Consider the following 24926-nt stretch of genomic DNA (forward strand, 5'->3'; position numbering starts at 1 on the left):
TGATTGGATGGTTGTAATTTTCTATTACTGTGATGTCATGATGCCCTTGCACCAGTAAACACATCAACAGAGAAGAGATATTACTGTAAGATGGAGGGGAAGTTATTTAGATTTAAAATTATAAAAGCACATAAAAAAAAAAAAAATTGCATTGTGCACAGATAAATCATAATAGATACTGTTCCATAAAAATATATGAATTCCCAATTCCACAGTGACTTTAAATGTTTCAGCACTTTTTAGAAATATTTTTGATTTGGTTATTATATCAGTTGTTCTCAAACCATCTAAGCTGCTATGTACCTCTGGTACTTTTATTGTAATAAAAAGAAGTAAACTAAAAAATATAGATGTCAGTTTCATGTTGCGCATCTTTATTTTTAGTTTCTAAAAATAAAGAACTCGCCGGGGCCCTTAGAATAGAAGAATAGAAAACCTTTATTGTCATTGTACAGCTGTACAACGAAATTTAGTCTCATTCAAATGCACACACATACGAAAATGTACAATTTAAACAAATGTAACCAGTGCAAATATGGCAAATAATATGTACAGTGAAACAGTGCAATGTACTATACACGTAAGAAAGAAATATATTATAATAAATAATAAAAAAGTTTGCCCACCGGTGGAGATTCGCTGGTGTATATTTATGTTATAAGTGTGCTTGGAATATTACTTTTTCCCAGTCATAACTGCACGTTCAGTTTTTCTGACTACAATGCCACACTCAATATGGCGGAATGATGACGCCAAAACCAACTTCTACGTCAAAGCTGGTCAAAGTTCATTTGTATTTTCCCGGGAAAACTATCTGACGTTCTAATCCACATGACCGCGTGTATATAAAGATTTCTGACCCCGCATATAGAGGTAAGCTGTGTAAATCTCCACAGTCTGTAAAACTTAACTTTTATTTGATAAAACTAAAGTCAACCGCACAAGCATTTGCAGTGAGGAGTTTAGCAGTCAGTTAACAAATACGTTATTACGGAAATATACACAAAATGTCTTCATCTTTATGATTTCAAATTTGCTTTCAGCATGACTTTACCAATAATATTGCTTTCTGTGCGTAATATGTGATTCTAAACCACAGGGTTTAAACCTTTTTAACTTTTGATTAGTTTATATTTTTAACTTTCTTTTTAAATTACATTTTTTCTTTGTTTACATTTTCCAGTATTTGCGCAATGCAAATGATTGATGTCGCTCTGTAGTCTCTACAAAAGTTTCACGACAATCTCCTGTGTTTAGAGCCCCATAGGGTGTGAATTGACCACTTGTCCTGTAACATTACATAACAATACAAGTTTCTGACACCTAAATAGCCAATAGCAGGAGATTTACAAAGTCTCTGAAACCTGCAGTCATTACAGCCCACCTTTATAAGGTCTGATTAAACACAATACTCTCACTTTCACTGCAGCCATGGCGAAGATAACAGAGAAGATACTGCTGGAGAAAAGCTCTCCAAAGACAAACAAACTGGACCAGATCAAGACCCTCAAGTAAGAGTTATTTTTGTGATTTCAAGGCACACTATGATGTGTTTTGGTCTGTCAGTCAAAAGTTTTACGATGTTTTTGAAAGTCTCTTATGCTCACCAATCATTTATTTGAGCAAAAATACAGTAAAAAAATAATATTGTTAAATATTATTACAATTTAAAATGTATTATTAAATGTAATTCATTTCTGTGATGCAAAGCTGAATTTTCAGCATCATTACTCCGGTCTTCAGTGTCACATGATCCTTTAGAAATTATTATAATAAACTGATTTGGTTACCAAGAAACATTTATTATTATCGGTTTTGCAAGTTGAACATATATATATATATATATATATCACTTGAATCAATTTAACAGACACTTAATTTCTCTCTCTCTCTCTCTCTCTCTCTCTCTATGTATGTGTATATATATATATATATATATATATATATATAAATTAATACTTTTATTCAGCAAGTGTCTGTGAAATTGATTCAAGTAAAGACATTTATAATGTTACAAAAGATTTCTATTTCAAATAAATGTTGTTCTTTTGAAATCAAAGAACCTTGAAAAAAAATGTATCACAGTTTCCAAGCAGCAAAACCTGTTTTCAACATTGATATTAATAAGAACCATTATTAATATTTGAGCACAAATAATTACTGAGCACTAAATCAGAACATTAGGATGATTTCTGAAGGATCATGTGACACTGAAGATTGGCATAATGATGCTGAAAATTCAGCTTTGCATCACAGAAATAAATTACAGTTTAAATTATATTAAAATGGAAAACAGATATTTTAAAATGTAATAATATTACTGTTTTACTGTATTTTTTGATCAAATAAATGTAGCCTTGGTGAGCATAAGAGACGTAGGTCAAATTAAATTTTTTAATGTTTTTGATATATTTGAACTATTTGAATGCCCTTAGGTTAAAAGCTGAATTGTTTCAAATATATTATCTGATATATGCATGTATTCTCTGTTCTGTTCAGTCTGTCACGCATGGGTCTGAAGAGCGAGGATCTGCCTGTGCCTCTGCTGTCTAAACTGTGTAGTCTAGAGCAGTTGGATTTGTCTGGGAACATGTTGCAGGAGATTCCCAAAGGCCTCTGTCTGCCCTGCCTGAAGATCCTGAACTGCTCAAACAATGATATGGAGGATGTGACGTCACTGGAAGCCCTGAGAAACATCGAAGAGCTTAGACTAGAGGACAACCTCTACCTCACAGTGAGCCTCACACTTTGATATTCAAACATCATATTTATTTTAAATCTAAAGCATCATAAGTGGAGTTTGTAGACGCTATGAATCTTGCTCTCTTTATGAATTGTTTAATGTTTTAAAGGTCAATGATGAACACAAAGTGATCTTCCTGTTACCTAAATTGAGGATGTTCAACGGGAAGGATATCAGCTCTACGGCCCATCATATTCGCCATGGCAGCACTGAGATCCTCAGGAAGAGAGTGAGAACTGATTTTTCTACTCATTCATATCACTTTCATCCATGTGATATTTCTGTCTGATTTTTGTTAGTTTGCCTGTTTTTAAGCATCTTATGAAATTGCAATCTTATTTCTTGAATGTTTTTTTGACCGCCTTCAGGTGATTGGTTTGTGGGAACGAAGCTTCACTCTCCCTGATCCCATCACGACACAAAGTCTGGCTGCTATGGAGAAGAGTTTTGTTAATGCTGTGCAAAGCCAAATCAAATATGGCCCCAGTTCCTTGAGTGATTACACAAAGTGGAGGGTCAGTACTCTAGCGTGTTTATTGCGTTCACTTGGTCCTGATGCAGATAATAAAGCATTTATTACTGTGGTTGCATTTTAACTAATTTTACTTCTGCTTTTTTTTTTTAGCTTGAAATGATTGCAAATGAATATTTTAAGTCACTGATGTGCAGTGAAGACGGAAGCAAAGTCACAGACATAACTCCAACAAAGGAGAATGAGGTAAAGCCATTGGCATAGTTCTTCGATGTTAAGCCAATCAAATTTTTTAAATGGTACAGTTTATTGAACCCCTTGACAGAATATTAAATAAAAAATCTCTCTCACACACATATTCAGAGTCCCAATCTGAGCAGAAATATGCAATTTGGTGCATTTGCTGATATTTATATGGCCAAAAATTAAGATTCTGATAGCATGTTGTGTAAATCAGTGAGATCTTTATAACAGTATAGAAGACTACTTGCATAAAATGCATATAAATATCAGTTGACACTCTGTATCTCTCTGCATGATCAAAATTCTGTAGTTTTTATTGTGGGGGTAAAACATATGTTCCTCAAAAAAAATTTTCCTCAAAAACGTATCATATTTGATACTTACATTTTAAAATGATTTTTGTATAAAATTATGTATGGAAAATCAAGTAATACTAAGTTGATACTAAGTGTTAAATCTTAAATATTTCTAGCAATATAATTTTTTTTCTTATGTTTACTTCATAAAAAAACAGTAAAGATTTCACAGCAAAAAGACATGCGTGCCATGACACAAAGGTGGTTTTTAGAATTAAAGGTGCTGTAGAACGTCTTTTTAAAAGATGTAATAAGTCTAAGGTGTCCCTGAAATCAAACCCTGAAGTCAAAATACCCCATAGATTTTTTTAATGAATTTTTTTAACTGCCTATTTTGGGTCATAATTAAATATGAGCCGATTTAGGCTGCGGCCCCTTTAAATGCTCATGCTCCCCGCCCACGGAGCTCGCGCTTGCCTTTAACAGTGCATAAACAAACTTCACACAGCTAATATAACCCTCAAAATGGATCTTTACAAAGTATTCGTCATGCAGCATGTCTAATCGCGTAAGTATGGTATTTATTTGGATGTTTACATTTGATTCTGAATGAGTTTGATAGTGCTCCGTGGCTAAAGCTAACATTACACACTGTTGGAGAGATTTATAAAGAATGAAGTTGTGTTTATGAATTATACAGACTGCAAGTGTTTAAAAATGAAAATAACGACGGCTCTTGTCTCCGTGAATACAGTAAGAAACAATGGTAACTTTAACCACATTTAACAGTACATTAGCAACATGCTAACGAATTTTCAAACATCACTAAAAATATCATGTTATCATGGATCATGTCAGTTATTATTGCTCCATCTGCCATTTTTTGCTGTTGTTCTTGCTTGCTTACCTAGTCTGATGATTCAGCTGTGCGCAGATCCAGACGTTAATACTGGCTGCCCTTGTGTAATGCTTTGATCATGAGCTGGCATATGCAAATATTGGGGGCGTACACATTAATGATCCCGACTGTTACGTAACAGTCGGTGTTATGTTGAGATTTGCCTGTTCTTCTGAGGTCTTTTAAACAAATGATATTTACATAAGAAGGAGGAAACAATGGAGATTGAGACTCACTGTATGTCATTTCCATGTACTGAACTCTTGTTATTCAACTATCCTGAGGTAAATTCAGTTTTCAATTCGATGGCACCTTTAAACTAATAAAACTAATTTTACTTGCTAATAAATTTTGAAATATCAATCAGACGACAGAAGGCATGTTGTAGATTGTGTAAAACAGGTTTTTTTTTTTTGCAAAGTTTTCTTCATGTTGATCATTTAGAGGCCTTAAAATTTTGCAAATCAAATACAATACTGTGGGCTTTAAAGATGATACTGTAGGCTTTTTAATGATTTTCCCATCCCATGTTAATGTCATGTTTAGGAAACCTGTTTTTTTTACATTACACAGACTCCTGCAGAGAGAAAGGCTTGTGATCTTGGTGATAACAGTGTCACAAGTCCTCAGAAAAGAACCCGAAACAACACCGAGGTGTCTGCAGAGGCCAGTCCACGAAAGTCAAGTCGCTTGGCGAGTGCAGTTCCGGCTGAGCCTAGTCCACGAAAATCCACTCGAGTGCCGAGCACTCCACAGAAAACTGACCCTATATTGTCCAGCCCCAGAAAGCATGCCAGAATGACCAATGTGGACACTCCAGAGGGAAGTCCAAGGAAATCAAGCCGCCTGGAAAATATTTCTCAGAAAGTTGTTAGCAAAACTGAAAGCCCCAGAAAAGCATCTAAGAGCCCTGGCATCTCTATGCCCACATCAAGGCCAGCGAAATGTGAGAGCCCAAGGAAAATGGCTAAAGATCAGACTACAGCTCAACAAAGCAAGCAGACCACTGCTGACACGCCTCGGAAAACTACCAGAGTCAAACTCCGAGTTCCTCAGGTGGGTCAAAGACATGATGCTTTTTTGTATCTGTTAATTTAATAAAGGGAACCTAATATGCCTATTAATTGTTTTGGGGTCTACTAGAATAGGTTTTCATGCTTAACTACATATTAAAACACCTTATTTTTCACATATTTAACATTGTTGCTGCACCTCTCTTCCCAGTCTGTCAGTAACGCTGTCTGTTTAGTCTCTATGAAGCCCCTCTTTCCAAAATGCACAGTGTGCTCTGATTGGTCAGCTGGACCAGTGTGTTGTGGTTGGTCAACCACTTTGAGCGTGTTTGGGAAATGTCACACCCCTTACTGTAACTGAGAGTTTCAACACACTATTAATCCAAGTCAACCACGCCTCCACTCCTTTTTTGCATATGCCCTGGGCGAGAATTGTTTAAACAGGGAATATTGGAATGTGTTCATTCACGGAAGAAAACTCAGGACTACAATCGTTTCAGAAACAGAGTTCAGAAACAGCGCGCACTGATATAGAGGATAACTCCGTTTGGAGTGACTTTGTTCTCAGTTTTCATGCTCAAACAGCAACATTACACAATAAAGTTGAAAATGTAAAAAAGCATAATAGGACTTATTTAAAGGATTTGAATATACATCTTCTATGATGAGAAATTAAAAACATGCTGAGTTCTAACTCATTTTCATGTTTTTGGGGGCATAAAAAAAATATTTAAGGTCTTCAGAACTTTTCTATGCCAAATTAAAGTCATGTGGGGTGACCAACATGCAGGAAAAAAGCAACAACATAAAACTAGAAATTGTATCATAGAGAGGAGCCCTGCTGACCCTCTTGTTATGCCAAGTCTTTTAAAATATCAGATAGTTTGATCTTTTATGACAAGGTAAGGTTGGATTCAGTTGTTAAATATCATGTAGCACAGCCCGCATTTAATGATATTTATTTATGCATAAATAATATAAGATATTTGTAAAAGAGTTTTTGAAAATATTTATACATTTTCACGGTGTAATGCAAGTATGGTATTACAGTTACTTTTTACTTAAACTGCATGAAATTTTCATTAAATTAAATTAAATTTCTTGAAAGTGATGTAAATGTTTTTGAACATGAATATAAAACATGTATTGTAAACTATATTAAAAAAAATTCTTTTATCTCAGACTCAGACACTCCTATTTGTTGTTTTGAACTTCTATCAACCATTTCTGACAATGGTTTTGGTCTAAACAGTTTCCTTATTGCGCCAGATTATTGTATTTGCATGTCTATTGTCACTGAATCACTCTTAAGTTGTGGATTCCTGTTGTTGCTTGTGTGTACTGTTGATTGCTCATCACACGGTCATTAGCGTATCGTTGATGTGCGTCTCTCTCCCCTGCCGTTACAGGAGCCGGTGAGTCTGCAGCCGTTCCATGTCCTGCAGTGTCACAGTCGACAGGACAGTCCAGACGACTTCAGCACCCAGCTTTGGGCCTGTGCCTTTGAGCCCCCGCTGGAATGCAGTGGTGGTGGTGAGCGCTGTCATGTGATTGAATTAAATTAAATCAGCTGTATGCTTGAATGTATTTTTGATCTTATACGTCTGGCATTGCTTTTGGTCTGTTAGATGTCAGAGGTGGCTCTCGGACAGTTGCCACATGTGGAGGGGAAACTTTGTGTGTGATTGACTGTGAGTCAGGACATGTGCTGAAGAAATACAAGATTCCTGGTGAGGTGAGTGCATAGAAGTTCTGTACGATACCATCTCTTACCACCAGGTGGCTTTGGTGTATTAGTTTTCTGTATCACATAAATGAGACATGGAGTACACTGGCTATTCAGAAAATCATACCTCAGTTCTGCTATTTCTGCATTATACAGTATGCACATGTGCACAGAATGCAAATATTCCATATGCATTAAATACCTGAGTGAATTTGCCAAACAATTCAGTATTCGACAGAGCAGACTATGAGAAATATTTTCCCACAATGCAATGTGGGAAATGCATGCAGGTATTTTTAAGTGCAATGTAAAAATGTTTATGCACACTAAATGCATTGTACCAAATTCTTAATTTTAAATGTTAGTATATAGTAGTTAAAGTGGAACTATCAATTTTTTTTACATTTTAGTGACTCAGTATTTTCAAGATAAACTGGAAAGCACTACTACAGTTGAAATGTTTGCATAATGCCTACTGTTCCATATACTATTTTTTAAAATAATACACAGTACTGTATTCCATTTTGAAGATGTTAGCCACTGACAAATCTATTTCCATTTTCTTTGGTTTGATGTCACAGAATCCAACCTAGCCTGTTTCTCAAGAGTTAAAGGGTTAGTTAACCCCAAAATGAAATTTCTGTCATTAAAGGTCCCGTTCTTCGTGATCCCATGTTTCAAACTTTAGTTAGTGTGTAATGTTGTTGTTAGAGTATAAATAAAATCTGTAAAATTTTAAAGCTCAAAGTTCAGTGCCAAGCGAGATATTTTATTTAACAGAAGTCGCCTACATCGAACGGCCAGTTTGGACTACATCCATCTACTTCCTTTTTTAATGATGTCACTAAAACAGTTTTTTGACTAACCTCCGCCCACAGGAATACACAAGAGTTGCGTTTATAGAGAGTGTTTGTCGCCATGTCGTCAAAACGCTGTTATTTTCATCCCGCAGTCCAATCACCGGGTCTGATTCCGGCTCAAATTGATAGGGTAAAATTAAAGACATGTTTACAATAACACTGAGCGCGTGCATCTCCACGTTATGGTAAGAGACGTGACCTTTCCGGGCAAGGTTCGCTAAGCTGCTGTCGAATCATAACACAGGAACCGCTGGCACAATCAGAACTCGTTACGTATTTCTGAAGGAGGGACTTCATAGAACAAGGAAGTCATCAGCCCGTTTTTATGACAGTGGAAACGGCGGTACAAGTAAATTATGTGAAAAATATGTGTTTTTTTACACGCGAAACATGAACACATGTTATATTGCACACTATAAACACAATCAAAGCTTCAAAAAAACACGAAAAACGGGACCTTTAAGTACTCGCACTCATGTCATTCCAAACACATTCACGAAGACCTTCGTTCACCTACGGAATACAAATTAAGATATTTTTGATGAAATCCGAGAGGTTATTTTATCCCCCATAAAAAGCAACGTAATTACCAAACTCATGGCAGTGTTTCCCACACATAGACTTTAACGTTACTTGGACGGGCCGCCCACGTATAATAACGGCCGCCCAAGTATATTCGGAGACACATTTTTGCTTTTATTATTTTTATCCTCTTATACTTTCATATCGGCGCAAGATAATGAAACCGTCCGCGATCGATTAACTAGTCGTTTCATACCTGCTCGTTACGTGTGCGTCAGAACTGTTTACTCCCGCTGACATTCCCACGGGCACTGCATTTTGCAAAGTCACAAGGGGACGCTGTTGCGCTTTCTACAAGCTTGTGCAACAGCGCTTCAGACTGCTTCAAAGTGATTCTCAATCAATGAAAAGCGCAGATTTATGCCAAGCGATTGCTAATGAACTCAAGTTGATGAATTATTACAAAGTCTACTTTATGGCCTTTATATAAAATGTTTTAGACGATTGTAAGAATCTGAAGGATCAGCCTGCAATAGTACAGACATTTCAAAATAAGAGTTTCTGTGTATTTCGGGCTTGTTTTATAGTTAAAAGTCACACACTAAGTTTTTTTCTTTTGGGCATTATTGGTATTTTGGTTACACTATAAATTGTATTTAATTCGATTTTCATTTAATTCATAGTAAATTATTGTAGTCTCCCCCACAGGAAGAAAAGACTAAGAACATTATTTGACACATATTATTCATTTTATAAATTTTACTAGTAAAATCTGTGTCCTATTCACTGAGAGAGACACTGTATGACAGCAAGGAGAACATAGAAAAATGTGAACCATTTAAATGCTGTAATTTTGCATAAGTTACAATGCATAATAATGCATAATATTAGTATGTGTAATAAAATGTAATGTTATTTATATATATATATATATATATATAATATATATATATATATATATATATATATATATATATATATATATGAAGAGTTTGGTTCCAAAACGCGATAAACGCCATTTTCAAAAAATTTGAGTTTCCGCCAAAATCAGTATTGTATCTGGTCGGTATTGAAAAGTCATTTATTAATTTTGCGCAAAATGCGATATCCGTTGTGTTATTCTGTCATGTTTTCTCCCTTTCTTTCCAAAACGCGACAAACGCCAGTCTCCCTTCTCTGCAGAACGCGATATATCCGCTCAACCAATCACAGCGCACCATTCCATGCACTGTAAACAGTAATGGCGGCGCTCTGAATACACCCCGCATCCTTTATCTACTTTGTACTTTGTGATCAACAAAAACAGAAAAATGAATAATTTCGATGAACATTGCTGAACCTGTGGTGCTTTCTGCGGTGGGGAAGAAACGCAAGCCATCGAAATCATTTACGTGAGGAGATTAAGAAGGCGAGGCACTCGAGTCGGGAGGAGGAAAAATGCCGGCTGTTGCTTGTTTCACGACAGCATCAAACTTCTATCACGCTCCCTAAACTGAACTGTTTATTTTAACCATGCGGTGACGCCAGATACGCCTTGATCGGTAATGACAAACAGAGACATAATTCATTTATAAGATTAACAAGATGACTCGTTGAATTCATTTTGGGAGCGACGAATGAATGTATTTTTAGTCAAATGCATGTACATACGATTAGTATTGACAAAGTTCAGAGGCTGTCATATATGTGAATTAACTTACTTTCAATATGAAAAATAACTTTTATATTGATGGATTAAGTGCATTTTGAAAAAAACAAAAAAACGTGTCATGCATTTATTGCATTTTGGGGAAAAAATAATAAATTTTTATAATAAACCTTTGAAAATCAAAATCTAGATTTGAATTTTTAATGTTTTTATAACCAAAAGATGCTATGTGAAAGTTTGAAACAGAAAAGAGTGGTTTTCATTTTGCCAATTTCTTGGTAAAGAAAACACCTTTTTACTCAAATTAATCAAAATGGATTTATAGCGTTTTGGAACCAAACTCTTCATATATTTCAAACCTGTGGGAAGCACTGCATGGTCCAGAAAGGTAGTAAAGACAATAGTAAAATACCTTAATGTCAATACCTTAAAGTCATGAAGTGATGAGAATACTTTTTGTGCACAAAAAGTATTCTCGTCACTTCATAACATTAAGGTTGAACGGCTTTAGTCACATGGACTATTTTAACGATATCTTTAATACCTTTCTGGGCCTTAAAAGGTGCAATGACGTTGCTGCCTATGAATGGGTCAGAAACCCTCAGATCAAAAATACCTTTATTTGTGTTCTGAAGATGAACGAAGGTCTTGTGGGTTTGGAATGACATGAGGGTAACTAATTAATCACAGAAATGTTATTTTTGGGTGAACTCTCCCTTTAAAAGCAATAGTCTACATTTGCATCCAATGCCTGTAAATTCACTTTTGCATTCCCTGTTGTCTTGTAGGAGTTCTTCTCACTAGCATGGTCCACTGTGCTGATGTCCAGGACCGGTGGCTCTACCCGACCCTGCAATATCCTGGCTGCTGGGGGAAAGAGGGGTCTTGTAAAGCTCATCCATCCCCGAGTCAACCTGGCGTTCGGAGAGTTTCGCGTCAGTCGACGTGCCATTTCCATTATGCGCTTCAGTCCACGCAACGTTAGCTTTCTCTTCAGTGAGTGAAACTAGCAGTTAATACAATCGGGGCTTTCACACCAGAGAATTTCACAGTTCCTATAACTAATGGTGAAAGCACACACTTTTTGGTGTATTCCCACTGCAGGAACTGGGAAACGATTTTAGTTATAGGAACACCTTTTGGGGGACTAAATAGGCTCCTACTTTAGAGTAGGGTCTAATCCAGCAGAATAGGAACTACCAGTGATGTAACTGTACGTTCATTGCCCGAACGCATGCCCTATGAAACACTGGCACCCAACATTTTTTAAAAGCCATGTAAGCACAGAGTTTACATATACTGTGGCGGGAAGAGCAAATGACAGACAGTGAGTGTGGCGTCAGGCCTCAGAGAGGCATTTATTAACCTAAAACATAAAAATCGTAAGGGGAGTAAAGTGTCCAAATAAACAGGGTATCTGGTGTCCTCGCTGTGACTGGGAGACGTGAAGACAGGGAGTGTTGAGGGGATTCAGCCCATGTAAAAGGAGACAGGGTCCAACGGCCACGTGCTCGCCTCTCCAGTCCATGGCGTGAACAGCGGCGGCTTCTGTAGTGGCTCTGCTTCCCTGCAGCGTTTGAGGGGCAGGGCAGCCCGCTTCCTGCTCGGAGCTCTTAAGCTTACAAGGACACCAGCATTCATGCACGGGGAAAAAAGGCCGGTCTCGCGAGGAGAGGTGCGCTCAGTACTTAACAGCGGAGATGACTTTAGTGTGACTCATCATCCGCCCCCAATACTGGTTGTTATGGTGCCTCTCACACCTACTCTAGACAAGAACCTGGCAAAGGTGGCTATTTTAGGGACAGTTGTTCTGTCACAATACTTACTTCACAAACATGGAAAACAACAGTAGATGGACTGACAACCTTTACGCTATGGAGTTGTTGACATTGTTGAATGCCGCAGTACCACTTTTAGCATAGCTTAGCATAGTTCATTGAATCTGATTAGACCGTTAGCATCGCGCTCAAAAATGTCCAAAGAGTTTTGATATTTTTCCTATTTAAAACTGGACTCTTCTGTAGTTACATCGTGTACTAAGACTGACGGAAAATGAAAAGTTGCGTAATATCATTGCGCTTGCTGCACTCATGGAACGGCAGCAAAGTTCCTTGATTATTACGCCAGAATGAGAGCATAGTTCCTAGTCATGTCGGCCTAGAAAATCACAACTTTTCATTTTCCGCTGGTTACTTAGTACATGATGTTACTACAGAAGAGTCAAGTTTTAAATAGGAAAAATATCGAAACTCTTTGGTCATTTTTGAGCGAGATGCTAACGGTTTAATCAGATTCAATGAACTATGCTAAGCTATGCTAAAAGTGGTACTGCCAGACCCAGAGATGGATTAAAAAATGGTAAAACTCAACTGTTTAACTCTAGGAGATTTGAAAAATGAGCCTATTTTCCAAAAAAGTGGAATGTTTCTTTTAAATGACATAGCTGTTGGCCAGCATAAATTACTTCAGAGTTCCTACTGGTGGTGCAAATGCAATCAGGATAATGGCCCTAGAGCAGAGGTAGACAACGTCAGTCCTGGGAAGCCGCTGTCCTGCAGAGTTTAGCCTGTAGCCTTGGTAATCCTGAAGACATTGATTAGCTTGTTCATGTGTGTTTGATTAGGGTTGGAGAGCTAATCCCTGCAATCTCTTTAGGACCGATGTTGCCTCTCCCTGCCCTAGGGTAACATTTAGTTCTCTGGGGACCGCCCAGGTTGCTAGTTTCTATAACTGAGTTAATAACTTTCTACCTATAACTACCTTGTGCAAAAGCCCCTAATGAGACTAATTAAATGGACTTATTTGAGCTATATAGACTTAACTAAAAATCGCTTTGTTTCTATTTACAGCTGGAACGTATGAAAATAAGATCTTTTTGTGGGACATTGGTGGACTGGATCATGATTACAACTTTAAAATCAGGTTATTTATATTTATTTTTCCGTTATTTTGTAATACTGCATTTAGAAATGCTAAAATGTCCTGCATTTATGTTCAAAAGCATTTTTAAATTCTAACACACTTTTCCATAACTGTTGTTTTTCTTATATTAACCACAGTAAGCTGCTAGTCCTGGAGACGTGCTCCACTCCTCTGCATCTCTCTCTGCTCCCAACGTCTCCAGACACGCACCTCCTCTCGGCCTGTGATGACGGACTGTGTGTCTTTGACATCGAGCTCAGTAAAAACACACAGAAGAGGTTTGAGTTCTCCATCAGTTCAGATATTATCATCCCTCTGTTGATTAATCTGTGGCAAAGAAAAAAAAATCTTTATTGAAATTTACTGTTTAGTTTTTTTTGTTTTTGTTTTTTCCAGAAATGAGGAGATGGAGATTGTGTTTCCAGTTTACAAGAAAAAAGACAAGAAAAACACATACCGGACTATTGACGGACTGAGCTTCCTCTCAGATGATATAGTGGGTGAGTAAACAATAACGAAAATATAAGACTAGTTGACCAAATTATATATTTAATATATAATGTTTATTTTAATGTATATTTAAAGATGGATTATATATGAATTCTTCTTATTATTTCTTTAATAATTATATATTTAAAATATTAATAATTGTTGTTGTTATTATTCACTCAATATATATATAATTTGCACATCATTTTAAACATAAAGTTGTTAAAACTACTGATCATTTCTTCAAGGTCGTCTTTTTTTTCTGGACATTTTGTACCATTTTCCATTGACAGTTGTGCCTAGTATAAGGCTAGGCTTATTCTTTTTGAAAGTGACAAAGGGATATTTCACCCAAAAATTCTGTCATCATTTACTCACCCTCATGTCGTTCCAAACCCGTAAGACTTTCGTTCTTCTTTGGTACACTTTTTTGATGAAATCTGAGAGATTTCTGTCTTATTGAAAGTCTATTCACCCAAAACTCTGACTATTCAAAAAGTTCATAAAGAGATTGTAAAACAAATCCAGCATTTTAATCCAAGTGATCTGAAGAGACACGATCGCTTTATATGATGAACTTTAAATGATTCATATTATTAATCTTTGTTAATGTTAATTTCAACATTTACTAATACATTATTAAAATCTTGTTAACATTAGTTAATGAACAAACAATGAACAACTGTATTTTTATTAACTAACATTAATAAAGATTAGTAAATACAGTAACAAATGTATTGCTAATGGTTAGTTCATGTTAGTTAATACATTAATGTTTAACTAATGAACCTTATTGTAAAGTTTTACCCTTTTTTTAATTTTTGGTTGAACTAACCATTTAAAGCACTCGATTAATGTGGATTTTTTTACAATCTCTTAATGAACGTTTTGAATTTTTAGTTTTTGGGTGAACTATCCCTTTAACACATTTTATGGCCTTAGTTCTGATATTAAAGGCGATAATGATGGTTGTCATTTTTCCTCCCAGCATCCAAGAGCCACATGCAGGGCTCTATCTACCTGTGGAGCTGGAGTGCTACGTGGGCATCTTGGAATGGCAGAAAGAAAGAGGTAGCAGCTGTTGTTCTGGCAGAGCTGCAGTGGTCCAGCACTGATGTCCCATACCTGTCTCTAGGCACCTGTCCAGGTATCCATGTTGTGTGTACTAAATGTCATGGTCAAATATAGGGGCCAAAAAAAAGAAAAATCTTTTTTACATTTTTCTTGTGTCAATATAAATATGCAGAATATTTAGAAAATTTGAAGGCAAAACTGATGTGATTTTTTTTTTTTTTTTTCTTGTAGGTTATGGTTATGTGGTGTGTGGGGATGAGCAAGGCAGCCTATGGATGTACCATATCACAGACACCATGATGGAAAACTTCAAGAGTGGAAAAACGATCTCCGCCACTGAGGTGAGTTAACCACTGCTTGGTGAGCGATACGGTACAGATTTAATGATAATTTTTTAGGGCATGCACGGAAAAAAATGGTTAACTAAAAATGATAACGTCCTAATAGACTAGTTTTATTCAAAGTCAGAAGTATTATTTAATATCGCTGAATCAACCTAAATGCATTATTTTAAATCAACAAAATAAATGTTTATGGGTTAATTAAACCATAGCTTTTTAAGGTATCCATTGCAGTCTCTTTTTACAGTGTTTTGTTTCAGTACAGTTTTGTTTTATTTATTTATTTAGCCATTTTCTGTCATGCAGAAAAGATGGTAATCCACTCCAAATAATCTGGCATTATCTCTCTCTAAAATAATCTTGTTAGCTACAGTATAGACACGCACTAAATCCTTTAAGAAAGTGTCAACATGTTAACTCTAGGGGAGTGATTGTTGTTCATGTTTGTATAGAGAGCTCCTGTGTCTCATTTTCCTCTCTGGCTCGTGTTATTTCAGGTGCTGGAGTGGCCGTCACCGGTTAGAGCTGGAAAGGGTGCATTAGAGGGGCCTTCTATTAACAGCATTGCCATGGATCCTGATCTACAGTACTTGGTTGCTCTTACTGACAAGAACATGGCCGTGGTTTGGAAGAGAGAGAATCACTGAGATGTTCAGCTGCTGGCAGTATTTCTCTTTATTGCTTTGCATTTCTGAACTGGACTTGAATTGAGATCATGATTGTGTGACGAAAGCCAGAGTTATAAAGAAAATGAAGACTTCACCTGTTTTTAAGACTTTTTGTCTCAAAGAGACAGAGAAAGATTAATTTAGCCATCATGTAAATTTGTCCCTGTTCCACTTTTATGAGTTTTAGTAGGTGAAAGGCAACTGTTATTACATACTCGTTCATGATTTCAAAAAATGTTAGTGTATTTTTTTCCCCCTTTTTTATGTTGTCTAAAAAATATATATTAAAAGGGACCTATTATGCCCCTTTTTTATTTTGTTTTTGGGGTCTACTAGAATTGGTTTTCTTGATTGAATGTTCAAAGAATAACTATCTTTTTTATTTTTTTTTTCACCAATGGGCTCTAAGATCAGCTTAGCTCATGATGCATTTGAGAAGGACAGCCCTGTTTAGTTCCTGTCTCTATGAATCCCCTCCTTCTGAAAAGCACAGTGTGCTCTGATTGGTCGACTGGACCAGTGTGTTGAGATTGGTCAGCTGCTTTGAGTTTTTTTCGGAAAAGTCACGCCCCTTACCATAACCACGAGTTTTGGCATATTACTAACACAACTTTTTTTAGTTTGCCTTGGGTGGGAATTATTTAAGAGGAATATTGTGACGTTGACATTCCCAGAAGAAAACTCAGGATATAGAGAATAACTCCCTTTGGAGTGGACTAAGTTATTTGTCCCTTTCATTTCAGAGAAATATTGTCAGAAAAGAATGACATTATTCAAAACAGGACTTGTTATATTTTAGTTTTAATGAATAAACTGGTGTCATACACCATTATCTTATTTATATGACTCATTCATGCTTCACACTTAGTTGTAGGACATGTTCACAATCTGACTTGTTGCTGAATTGATGCACATATACACATGTTGCTGAAGCAGATCGATTGATCTGGAACTATGTGTAACAAAAATGAATGGTGCAGTCTGATTTCTGCTTTTGCAGCTCTCAGTCAGGTGTGCTGCACTTCATTATTTTACCATAGATATAATAAAAATGTAGGGTGGTGTTGAGTTTGGGAGGGAGACTCTGCCCTCTTAGTACAATCATTACATACTGTAGCCTACCTGCCTGCTCAAGCCATACGCTAAACTTTGTATTTCTAACTCACTTTACAACTTAAAATATTCTAGAAGCTCTGAAATTTGTTGCAGGGTGATTAAGTTTATTTAGACGTCTATCTATTGAAGTGGATCAATATTTTGGTGGTTTCTCAGTAGTTTCAGATTTATATTTATAAAAGGCATTTATATCAGATTTGAGTTAATTATGCTTTTTTTTTTTTTTTTGCATAATTTTGGCCATGTGACCATATATTTAGAAAAATCTCATTATATATTGCTTCCCGTGATTGAGATTTTACAAATATACTGATAAAAATATTTCTTAAAGGGATACTCCACCCCAAAATAAAATTTTCTCATCATTTACTTTTTGACTTCACACAAAAAGGGATGGTGAGCTCTAGCATCATTTGTGAGTAGAGTATTTCTTTAACTGGTTTATGGAAATGTGCAGCAAAATTAGATTTTGGAATGGGATTGCATTTATTTCTTTACTTCACTTATTCCCTAGAGATTCAATTTAGCCTTTTACATTATGTGAGGCAACTTGTGTTACTGGACTTTTTTTCTTAGAAGTGCGATTTATGGTCTTGTGATATAGATTATAGTCTTATTTTAAAGAGTTAGTTCACCCAAAAGTGAAAATACTGTCTGTAATTACTCACCCTCATGCTGTTCCAAACCCATATTACTTTTGTTCATCTTTGGAACACAAGTATATGTTCAATGTTTATATGTGAATAAAAGCCTAAATTAAATCTGTTCATCATATAAAGCGATTGAGTCTCTTCAGAAAATTTGGACTAAACCACTCAATCCATATGGATTAGTTTTACGATCTCTTTACGCACGTTTTGAAGTTTCAGTTGCATAAGCTGTCTATGGAGGGACAGGAATCTCTCAGTTCATGAAAAAGATTGTAATTTGCATTCCGAAGATTAGCAAAAGTCTTACGGGTCTGGATGGAATGGCATAAGGGTTATTAATTAATGGCAGAATTTTCATCTTTGGGTGAACTATTTTTGGAATATTGATTTTACTTATATTTCTCATTTCCGCTGGCTGACAACTAAAAGGAATGATTCTTCCTCACTAATTACCATAATGTTACAGGATTTATTTGCTTTAGTATAACACAAAAGGAGATGTTAAACAGAATGACAGCGACTGACACCATTCCCTTTGCATCTTTTTTTCCATACAATGAAAGTAAATTTTGATTGAGATAAGCGTTCACAGAAGAAATAAACAAGCACAGTTTTTAACACCGTGTGGTAGTTAAAGGAACACTCCACTTTTTTTTTTTTTTTTTTTGAAGATAGGCTAATTTTCCAACTGCCCTAAAGTTAAACAGTTGAGTTTTACCGTTTTGAGTTTTACCGAATCCTTTCAGCCGATGTCTGGCGGTACCACTTTTAGCATAGCTTAGCATAGTTCATTGAATCTGATTAGACCATTAGCATCTCGCTCAAAAATTACCAAAGAGTTTTGATATTTTTCGTATTTCTAACTGGACTCCTCTGTAGTTACATCGTGTACTAAGACCGGCGGAAAATGAAAAGTTTAAATTTTCTAGGCCGATATGGCTAGGAACTATACTCTCCTTCCGGCGTAATAATAATCAAGGAACTTTGCTGCCGTACCATGGGTGCAGCAGGCGCAATGATATTACGCAGCACCTGTGACCCCCTGCTTGCATGGGGAGCGTGCCTTGCAACCATGGAGACATTTGTGAGAGACGCTGCGTAATATCATTGCGCCTGCTGCAGCCATAGTACGGCAGCAAAGTTCCTTAATTATTACGCCAGAATGAGAGTATAGTTCCTAGCCATATCGGCCTAGATAATCTCAATCTCCTTCGGTCTAGGTACATGATGTAACTACAGAAGAGTTAAGTTTTAAATAGGAAAAATATCTAAACTTTTTGGTCATTTTTGAGCGAGATGTTAACGGTCTAATCAGATTCAATGAACTATGCTAAGCTATGCTAAAAGTGGTACCGCCAGACCCAGAGATCGGCTGAATAGATTCGAACACTGTAAAACTCAACTGTTTAACTTTAGGGGAGTTGGAAAATGAGCCTATTTCCAAAAAAAGTGGAGTGTTCCTTTAAATGAAGAAACTGCTTTTATTTGGGGGTGAACTATACCTTTAAGAAAAACGTGACACAATTTACCCCACTCTCTGCTCTTGCTAACAAAGCCAAGTCTGTAAATGGGTGTTGGTCATTTAAACAGAAACTAGAATGTATTCATACATAAATTTCTATCATAATATATAAAGTATAGTTGCTTTTTTTAATGTTAATGCGGATTACACAATAAAAAAATATGATATAATCGGTGAAAATATGTGGTGTAGTCAAAGGAAGTACGCGCTGTTCCCAGTCACGGCTGCACTGGCTCTGTCTCATTGTCCTTGCTGCGCGTGACTCATTGGCTTTCAGTTGCTGCTGAGGACGTGATGACCCAAAAGCCCCGCCTCCTCTGATCGCTGATTGGCTGATCACAAGTGTCTTCGGATAAACACCACAAGAGACGGTATTTTCACATCTAGCGATGTGATGGTGCCAGAGACATGCCTTTGTGCACGTATAAACTAACGTAACAGACAAGGAATTGATTTTTTTTGTTATTTGCGTTAGCGGCGTAAAATGCGGGGACGCGTGACGGGCCAGGCCATGGAGCTGTTGGGCAGCGGCGGCTCCAGGATGAGCGTAACCAGGTTCTTTTTATACGCTTCAGCCAAAGCAACCGCTCCGCAGTCTACCGGAGTAACACTACATGGCATCGACAAAAGATTTAGATCCACATCGTCCATGTCCAGTTACTCTGAATTGGCTCGGGAGCGGTCCAAAACCGTTACGTCTTTTTACAATCAGTCTGCCATCGACGCATCTGCCGAGAAGGTCAGTCACCATTTCCCGATCATTTTCCATCAACTGTTGTCTCTCTACCCCCGCGATACGCTGTGGTCTCCATCCAAGATTAGGATGGCCTAATGAACCCACTTTTGACGGTTAACTTAACGTTACTCGTGTTGTCATCGCGCTAACCGAGAGCCTCAGCTACACTGCTTCTAGTTTATCTTTCATTAAATAGTCTAAAATACGTAATTTCAATGGGTAAGTTAATATTTTCTACCACATAAGATTTATGTAGTCAAATGCCTTTTAGCTATTTAGCTGCTAATAATCTATCACATGAACATAAAAAATTAATACAATGGACCCCAAATAATTGAACTCTTACTAATAAAGCCTCAAACTTAACTTTCTGAGACATTTTTACAATTATCGACGAGGTGATTTTAGTGTCAGTTCACACAAACCACTAACCAGAAAGTGTTCACATACATTTTGTCTTTTGGGCAAAATGGTGATTAAAGGATTAGTTCACTTTCAAATTAAAATTTTCCTGATAATTTACTCACCCCCATGTCATCCAAGATGTTCATGTCTTTCTTTCTTCAGTCGAAAAGAAATTAAGGTTTTTGATGAAAACATTCCAGGATTATTTTCCTTATAGTGGACTTCAATAGAGCCCAAACGGTTGAAGGTCAAAATTAGTTTCATTGCAGCTTTAAAGCGTTCTACATGATCCCAGATGAGGAATAAGGCTCTTATCTAGAGAAACCATCACTCATTTTCTAAAAAAAATATATATATATATATATATAATTAACCATAAATACTCATCTCCAACTAGCTCTCTTCTTCTTCTCTATTAGAATTCTGGCAGTGTAGACACCGCTAAGTGTATTACTGCCCTCCACAGGTCATAGTTTGAACTAATTGTTATATACTTGCACTAGCATATTGTATATGACAATTTAGTTAAAAATTTAACCTGTGGAGGGCAGTGATACACTTAGCAGTGTCTACACTGCTTGATTCAAATAGAGAAGAAGAGAGCTAGTTCAAGATGAGGATTTATGGTTAAGACGTATAAAATTTCAACCGTTTGGGCTCCATTGAAGTCCACTATAAGGAGAAAAATCCTGGAATGTTTTCATCAAAAACCTTAATTTCTTTTCGACTGAAGAAAGAAATGCATGAACATCTTGGATGACATGGGGGTGAGTAAATTATCAGGACATTTTTATTTGAAAGTGAACTAATCCTTTTATAATAATAATGTTTGTTCTGCAATGTTTAAACATTTACTTTACCCCCAGTGTTCAGTGATATGCAAACTTAAGCTGTGTCTTGATTTGAGTTTCTTACATAAAGGCAGGCAAACATCTAGTATTAGGTGTCAGCAGTCAAACAGCCATGAGGTCTACATTCACTTACAGGTCACATCAAGGGCAGCAAGCTTAAAAACACCCTCTACCATTAGACACATTTATTTTATTTGTTTGTACGCTTGTTAAAACATGCTTCTGAATGTCCAAGTCATGCTGGTGTGCATGGTATCCTTATGTAACCTGTCCTACTTTGAGCATCTCAATGGGACTGCACTGGTGACTCAACAAAGCCCGATGTGATTACTGCTCTGCCAGTGCTGCTTTTAATACTAATTGGTTCATTATGCACATTTTACGTAATGTAATCAATTTAAAGCAATTTTGTCATTATTTACTCACCCTCATTACACCACCTAATGATATGTCTTAGAAGATGATATGTAAATGGTCTTTTATGATAAAATCTCTGTAGTTTTAATTGTAAATATGTTTGGAATTATCATAAAAGGGGTTTTACTTGCTAAAAGAGTATGAACTGCCAATCAGAGGGCAGAAGGCATGTGGCAGATTTTTACAACAAACTCATGGACTGTATTCCAAGTCTTTTGAAGCAATATCATAGCTTTATATGAGAAGCGTCACAAAAATGAAAGCAACAATTTACTCAAGTCTCATTCGTTCTTCCATGTGGTTAGACAAGACACCGAAACTAACAGCATTTAACATTAACATTGTGAATTGAAAATATTAAATATAAACTGTCATGTACTCCATTCATTACAAATAGGCCTATAAATAAGATGTAACTGTACCCATGAATCACTCCATGGATAATAACATTCATAGGATATACATTTAGGGTATGTTTATATGACAACAATGAAAAAAAAAATATTTTGCCTTTTTCACGTACAGACATCAATGCTGTCAAAATGATCCCTGTTCACACAGATCCACGGAAGCTATTAAAAACACTGTATTTTTCATGACAGGCCAGTAGTTGGCGATGTCACTTTGTAAAGAAACATTACACTCCTATAGATTGATCACATCATACACATGCGCATGACGCGGCCACAATTTTCACAAATTCACATTTTTGTAGTTTAAACAGAGACTATAATGATATAGTTTTTGAAAACTTGCACTTTGTAAACATTTATCAAAAGTTTGCATTTTCAGGCCCCTAAAAACTAGGGCTGGGTAAAAAATATAGTTTTCTTGATTTTAATCGATTCTCATTTTTATGAACTGATATCGATTCTTATCATGTCTTGCGTAATCGCTCGATCAGAGTTTCAACCTCAGAAAGATGTAAAACAGCTTGTAAACAATGTCACATTTACCTCAGAAAAACATATTCAGTGACCATAAACTCATTAGTCAGCTAATTCATTTTTAATGATCTTCAATGTTTAATGCATTGAAATCTGAATCGTATCACAAGCATGTGAACAGAAATCGAATTGAATCGTGAAAATTGTGTCTGTCCAGCCCTACTAAAAACGCCTTTGTCATGTAAATGAACAGCCATTAATATGCTAAAAAAGTTTTCTGTTTTAAGTTGAAATCATTGTCATGTAACTTTACCCCTTAGTCTACCCCTTAGTCATATGCTTTAAAACTTAATAGATTTGAACTAAATGGTACTTTTACAAAACGGCCTGAAACCTTGAGTCTTAGACTGTTCAAATGAGTGAATTTTCCAGTCTCTCAGCAAGTACATCATCAAATCAAGCAGTGTTATATTTAAAGTATGCTATTTTTAACTGCAATGTTCTCTTCACAGCCTTCAGTCAGACTGACACCAGCCACAATGCTGTATGCAGGGAAGTCTCCTGATGGACAGCATGTCCTGGTAATTACACACTCCTGTCCACTGTCCTACATTTATCCCAACCCACACTGGTGCCAGTCTTCTAAAAAGCATTCGTTCCAGCCATTTGTCAGCACAAAAACTTTGCTTTGCATCTGTATTTCATCATTGGCCCTGTTTCCACCTGGTATTATGATGCATTTTGGTCGATCGGATAACAAGTGGACGAGCGAGACACATAGATGTTTACACCTGGTGTTTTAATTTTTTTTTTTTTTCACTTTCACCGAATTCTGTCCTGATTTCTTTGAGGGGAGGGTTTATGAGCGGGTAAACGTATGGGATTTTTTTCAGATCTTTCAATCGAATGGACAAAATATGCTTGCGCAATTTACATATCAACGTGTCCAGAGACAACAGAAAAACACAGCCGCAAGACCACATTGAACGCATTGTGTGTGTGTATCGGGAATGGTGAGAGAACATTGCGCTTAGTATGTTTTTCGTTTTCAAACCAAACTTGGGTCTTCAGCCGACAAAGTTTAAATCCCGTCTGGCTAATGTTTAGGCATTAGGTCAGTAGGCGGAGAGTAGGCATTGTTAGTGGCTGTATGAAAACATTCGACCACATGAGCATTTACACTACGAAAGCAATCCAGTCTAATGCGTTTTCGACTACCTCTGGAAGTGGTCGAAAGTGGACAAGCTCAAAATATTTTAGACCCCATTTACACCTGTATTTAGTGTCGTCTACTTGTGATCCAATCAACTAAAATGCATCTTAATACCAGGTGGAAACTGGGCCATTATTGCATTGGAGATCACCAATCACCTACACAGCAAAATCCCCAGAGTTAAATCAACACTGCTCAGATTACATATGGTCCCTCTCTATATAGTGTTAAAGGTGCCCTCGAATGAAAAATGTAATTTATCTTGGCATAGTCAAATAACAAGAGTACATGGAAATGACATACAGTGAGTCTCAAACTCCATTGTTTTCTCCTTCTTATATAAATCTTATTTGTTTAAAAGACCCCTGAAGAACAGGCGAATATCAACATAACACCGACTGTTACGTAACAGTCGGGGTGTACGCCCCCAATATTTGCATATGCCAGCCCATGTTCCCAACATTATAAAAGGCATTAGACAAGGGCAGCCAGTATTAACGTCTGGATCTGTGCACAGCTGAATCAACAGACTAGGTAAGCAAGCAAGGACAATAGTGAAAAATGGCAGATGGAGCAATAATAACTGACATGATCATTGATAACATGATATTTTTAGTGATATTTGTAAATTGTCTTTCTAAATGTTTCGTTAGCATGTTGTTAATGTACTGTAAAATGTGGTTAAAGTTACCATCGTTTCTTACTGTATTCATGGAGACAAGAGCCGTCGCTATTTTCATTTTTAAACACTTGCAGTCTGTATAATTCATAAACACAACTTCATTCTTTATAAATCTCTCCAACAGTGTAGCATTAGCCATTAGACACGGAGCACAGCCTCAAATTAATTCAGAATCAAATTTCAATTTCAAATACTTTATTTATCCCCGAAGGGCAATGTAAACAATATAACCGTGTACAATACTCACATAATCCGACGCATACATGCCGCATGCATGACGAACACTTTGTAAAGATCCATTTGAGGGTTATATTAGCTGTGTGAACTTTGTTTATGCACTGTTCAAGTCAAGCGCGAGCTCCGTGGGCGTGGAGCACGAGAATTTAAGGGCCAGTAGCCCTGAATCAGCTCATTTATAACGATGCCCCAAAATAGTCTGTTAAAAAAATTAATTAAAAAAAAATCTATTGGGTATTTTGAGCTGAAACTTTACAGACACATTCAGGGGACACCTTAGACTTATATTGCATCT

At 36.5% G+C, this 24926-nt stretch overlaps 2 protein-coding genes across 3 annotated transcripts in view; both read left to right on the forward strand.

The window, feature by feature from the left end:
- The first annotated feature begins 806 nt into the window (after nt 1–806).
- lrwd1 (leucine-rich repeats and WD repeat domain containing 1) lies at nt 807–17505 on the forward strand. 2 transcript variants are annotated; one of them, XM_067408149.1, is made up of 16 exons: nt 807–873; nt 1430–1511; nt 2500–2734; nt 2853–2972; nt 3112–3258; nt 3369–3461; nt 5226–5708; nt 7075–7198; nt 7294–7400; nt 11210–11417; nt 13271–13343; nt 13481–13621; nt 13740–13843; nt 14821–14979; nt 15138–15247; nt 15745–17505. In XM_067408149.1, the coding sequence occupies exons 2-16, from the start codon at nt 1432–1434 to the stop codon at nt 15892–15894; spliced, it is 2334 nt and encodes a 777-aa protein (XP_067264250.1). In that variant the 5' UTR covers nt 807–873; nt 1430–1431; the 3' UTR covers nt 15895–17505. The 2 variants fall into 2 exon arrangements, with proteins under 2 accessions (XP_067264250.1, XP_067264251.1); XM_067408150.1 differs by lacking the exon at nt 807–873 and adding an exon at nt 906–953.
- Nucleotides 17506–19569: 2064 nt separating this feature from the next.
- bckdk (branched chain ketoacid dehydrogenase kinase) overlaps nt 19570–24926 on the forward strand; it is a 32701-nt gene continuing 27344 nt past the window's right edge. Inside the window, exons 1-2 of the mRNA XM_067408151.1 lie at nt 19570–19942; nt 23012–23080. Of these exons, the coding sequence (XP_067264252.1) occupies nt 19688–19942; nt 23012–23080 (324 nt within the window). The 5' untranslated portion in view covers nt 19570–19687. The remainder of the gene's footprint in view (nt 19943–23011; nt 23081–24926) is intronic.

The sequence above is a fragment of the Chanodichthys erythropterus genome, chromosome 13, assembly GCF_024489055.1.
Source record: "Chanodichthys erythropterus isolate Z2021 chromosome 13, ASM2448905v1, whole genome shotgun sequence".
Taxonomy (NCBI): Eukaryota; Metazoa; Chordata; class Actinopteri; order Cypriniformes; family Xenocyprididae; genus Chanodichthys; species Chanodichthys erythropterus.

Bases quoted from the DNA above. Each gene is read 5' to 3' on its own strand.
- lrwd1 (XM_067408149.1), top strand. From the start codon at position 1,432: ATGGCGAAGATAACAGAGAAGATACTGCTGGAGAAAAGCTCTCCAAAG. The intron at 7,401-11,209 runs GTGAGTGCATAG...GTTGTCTTGTAG, and splicing joins AATACAAGATTCCTGGTGAG to GAGTTCTTCTCACTAGCATG. The intron at 15,248-15,744 runs GTGAGTTAACCA...GTGTTATTTCAG, and splicing joins AAACGATCTCCGCCACTGAG to GTGCTGGAGTGGCCGTCACC.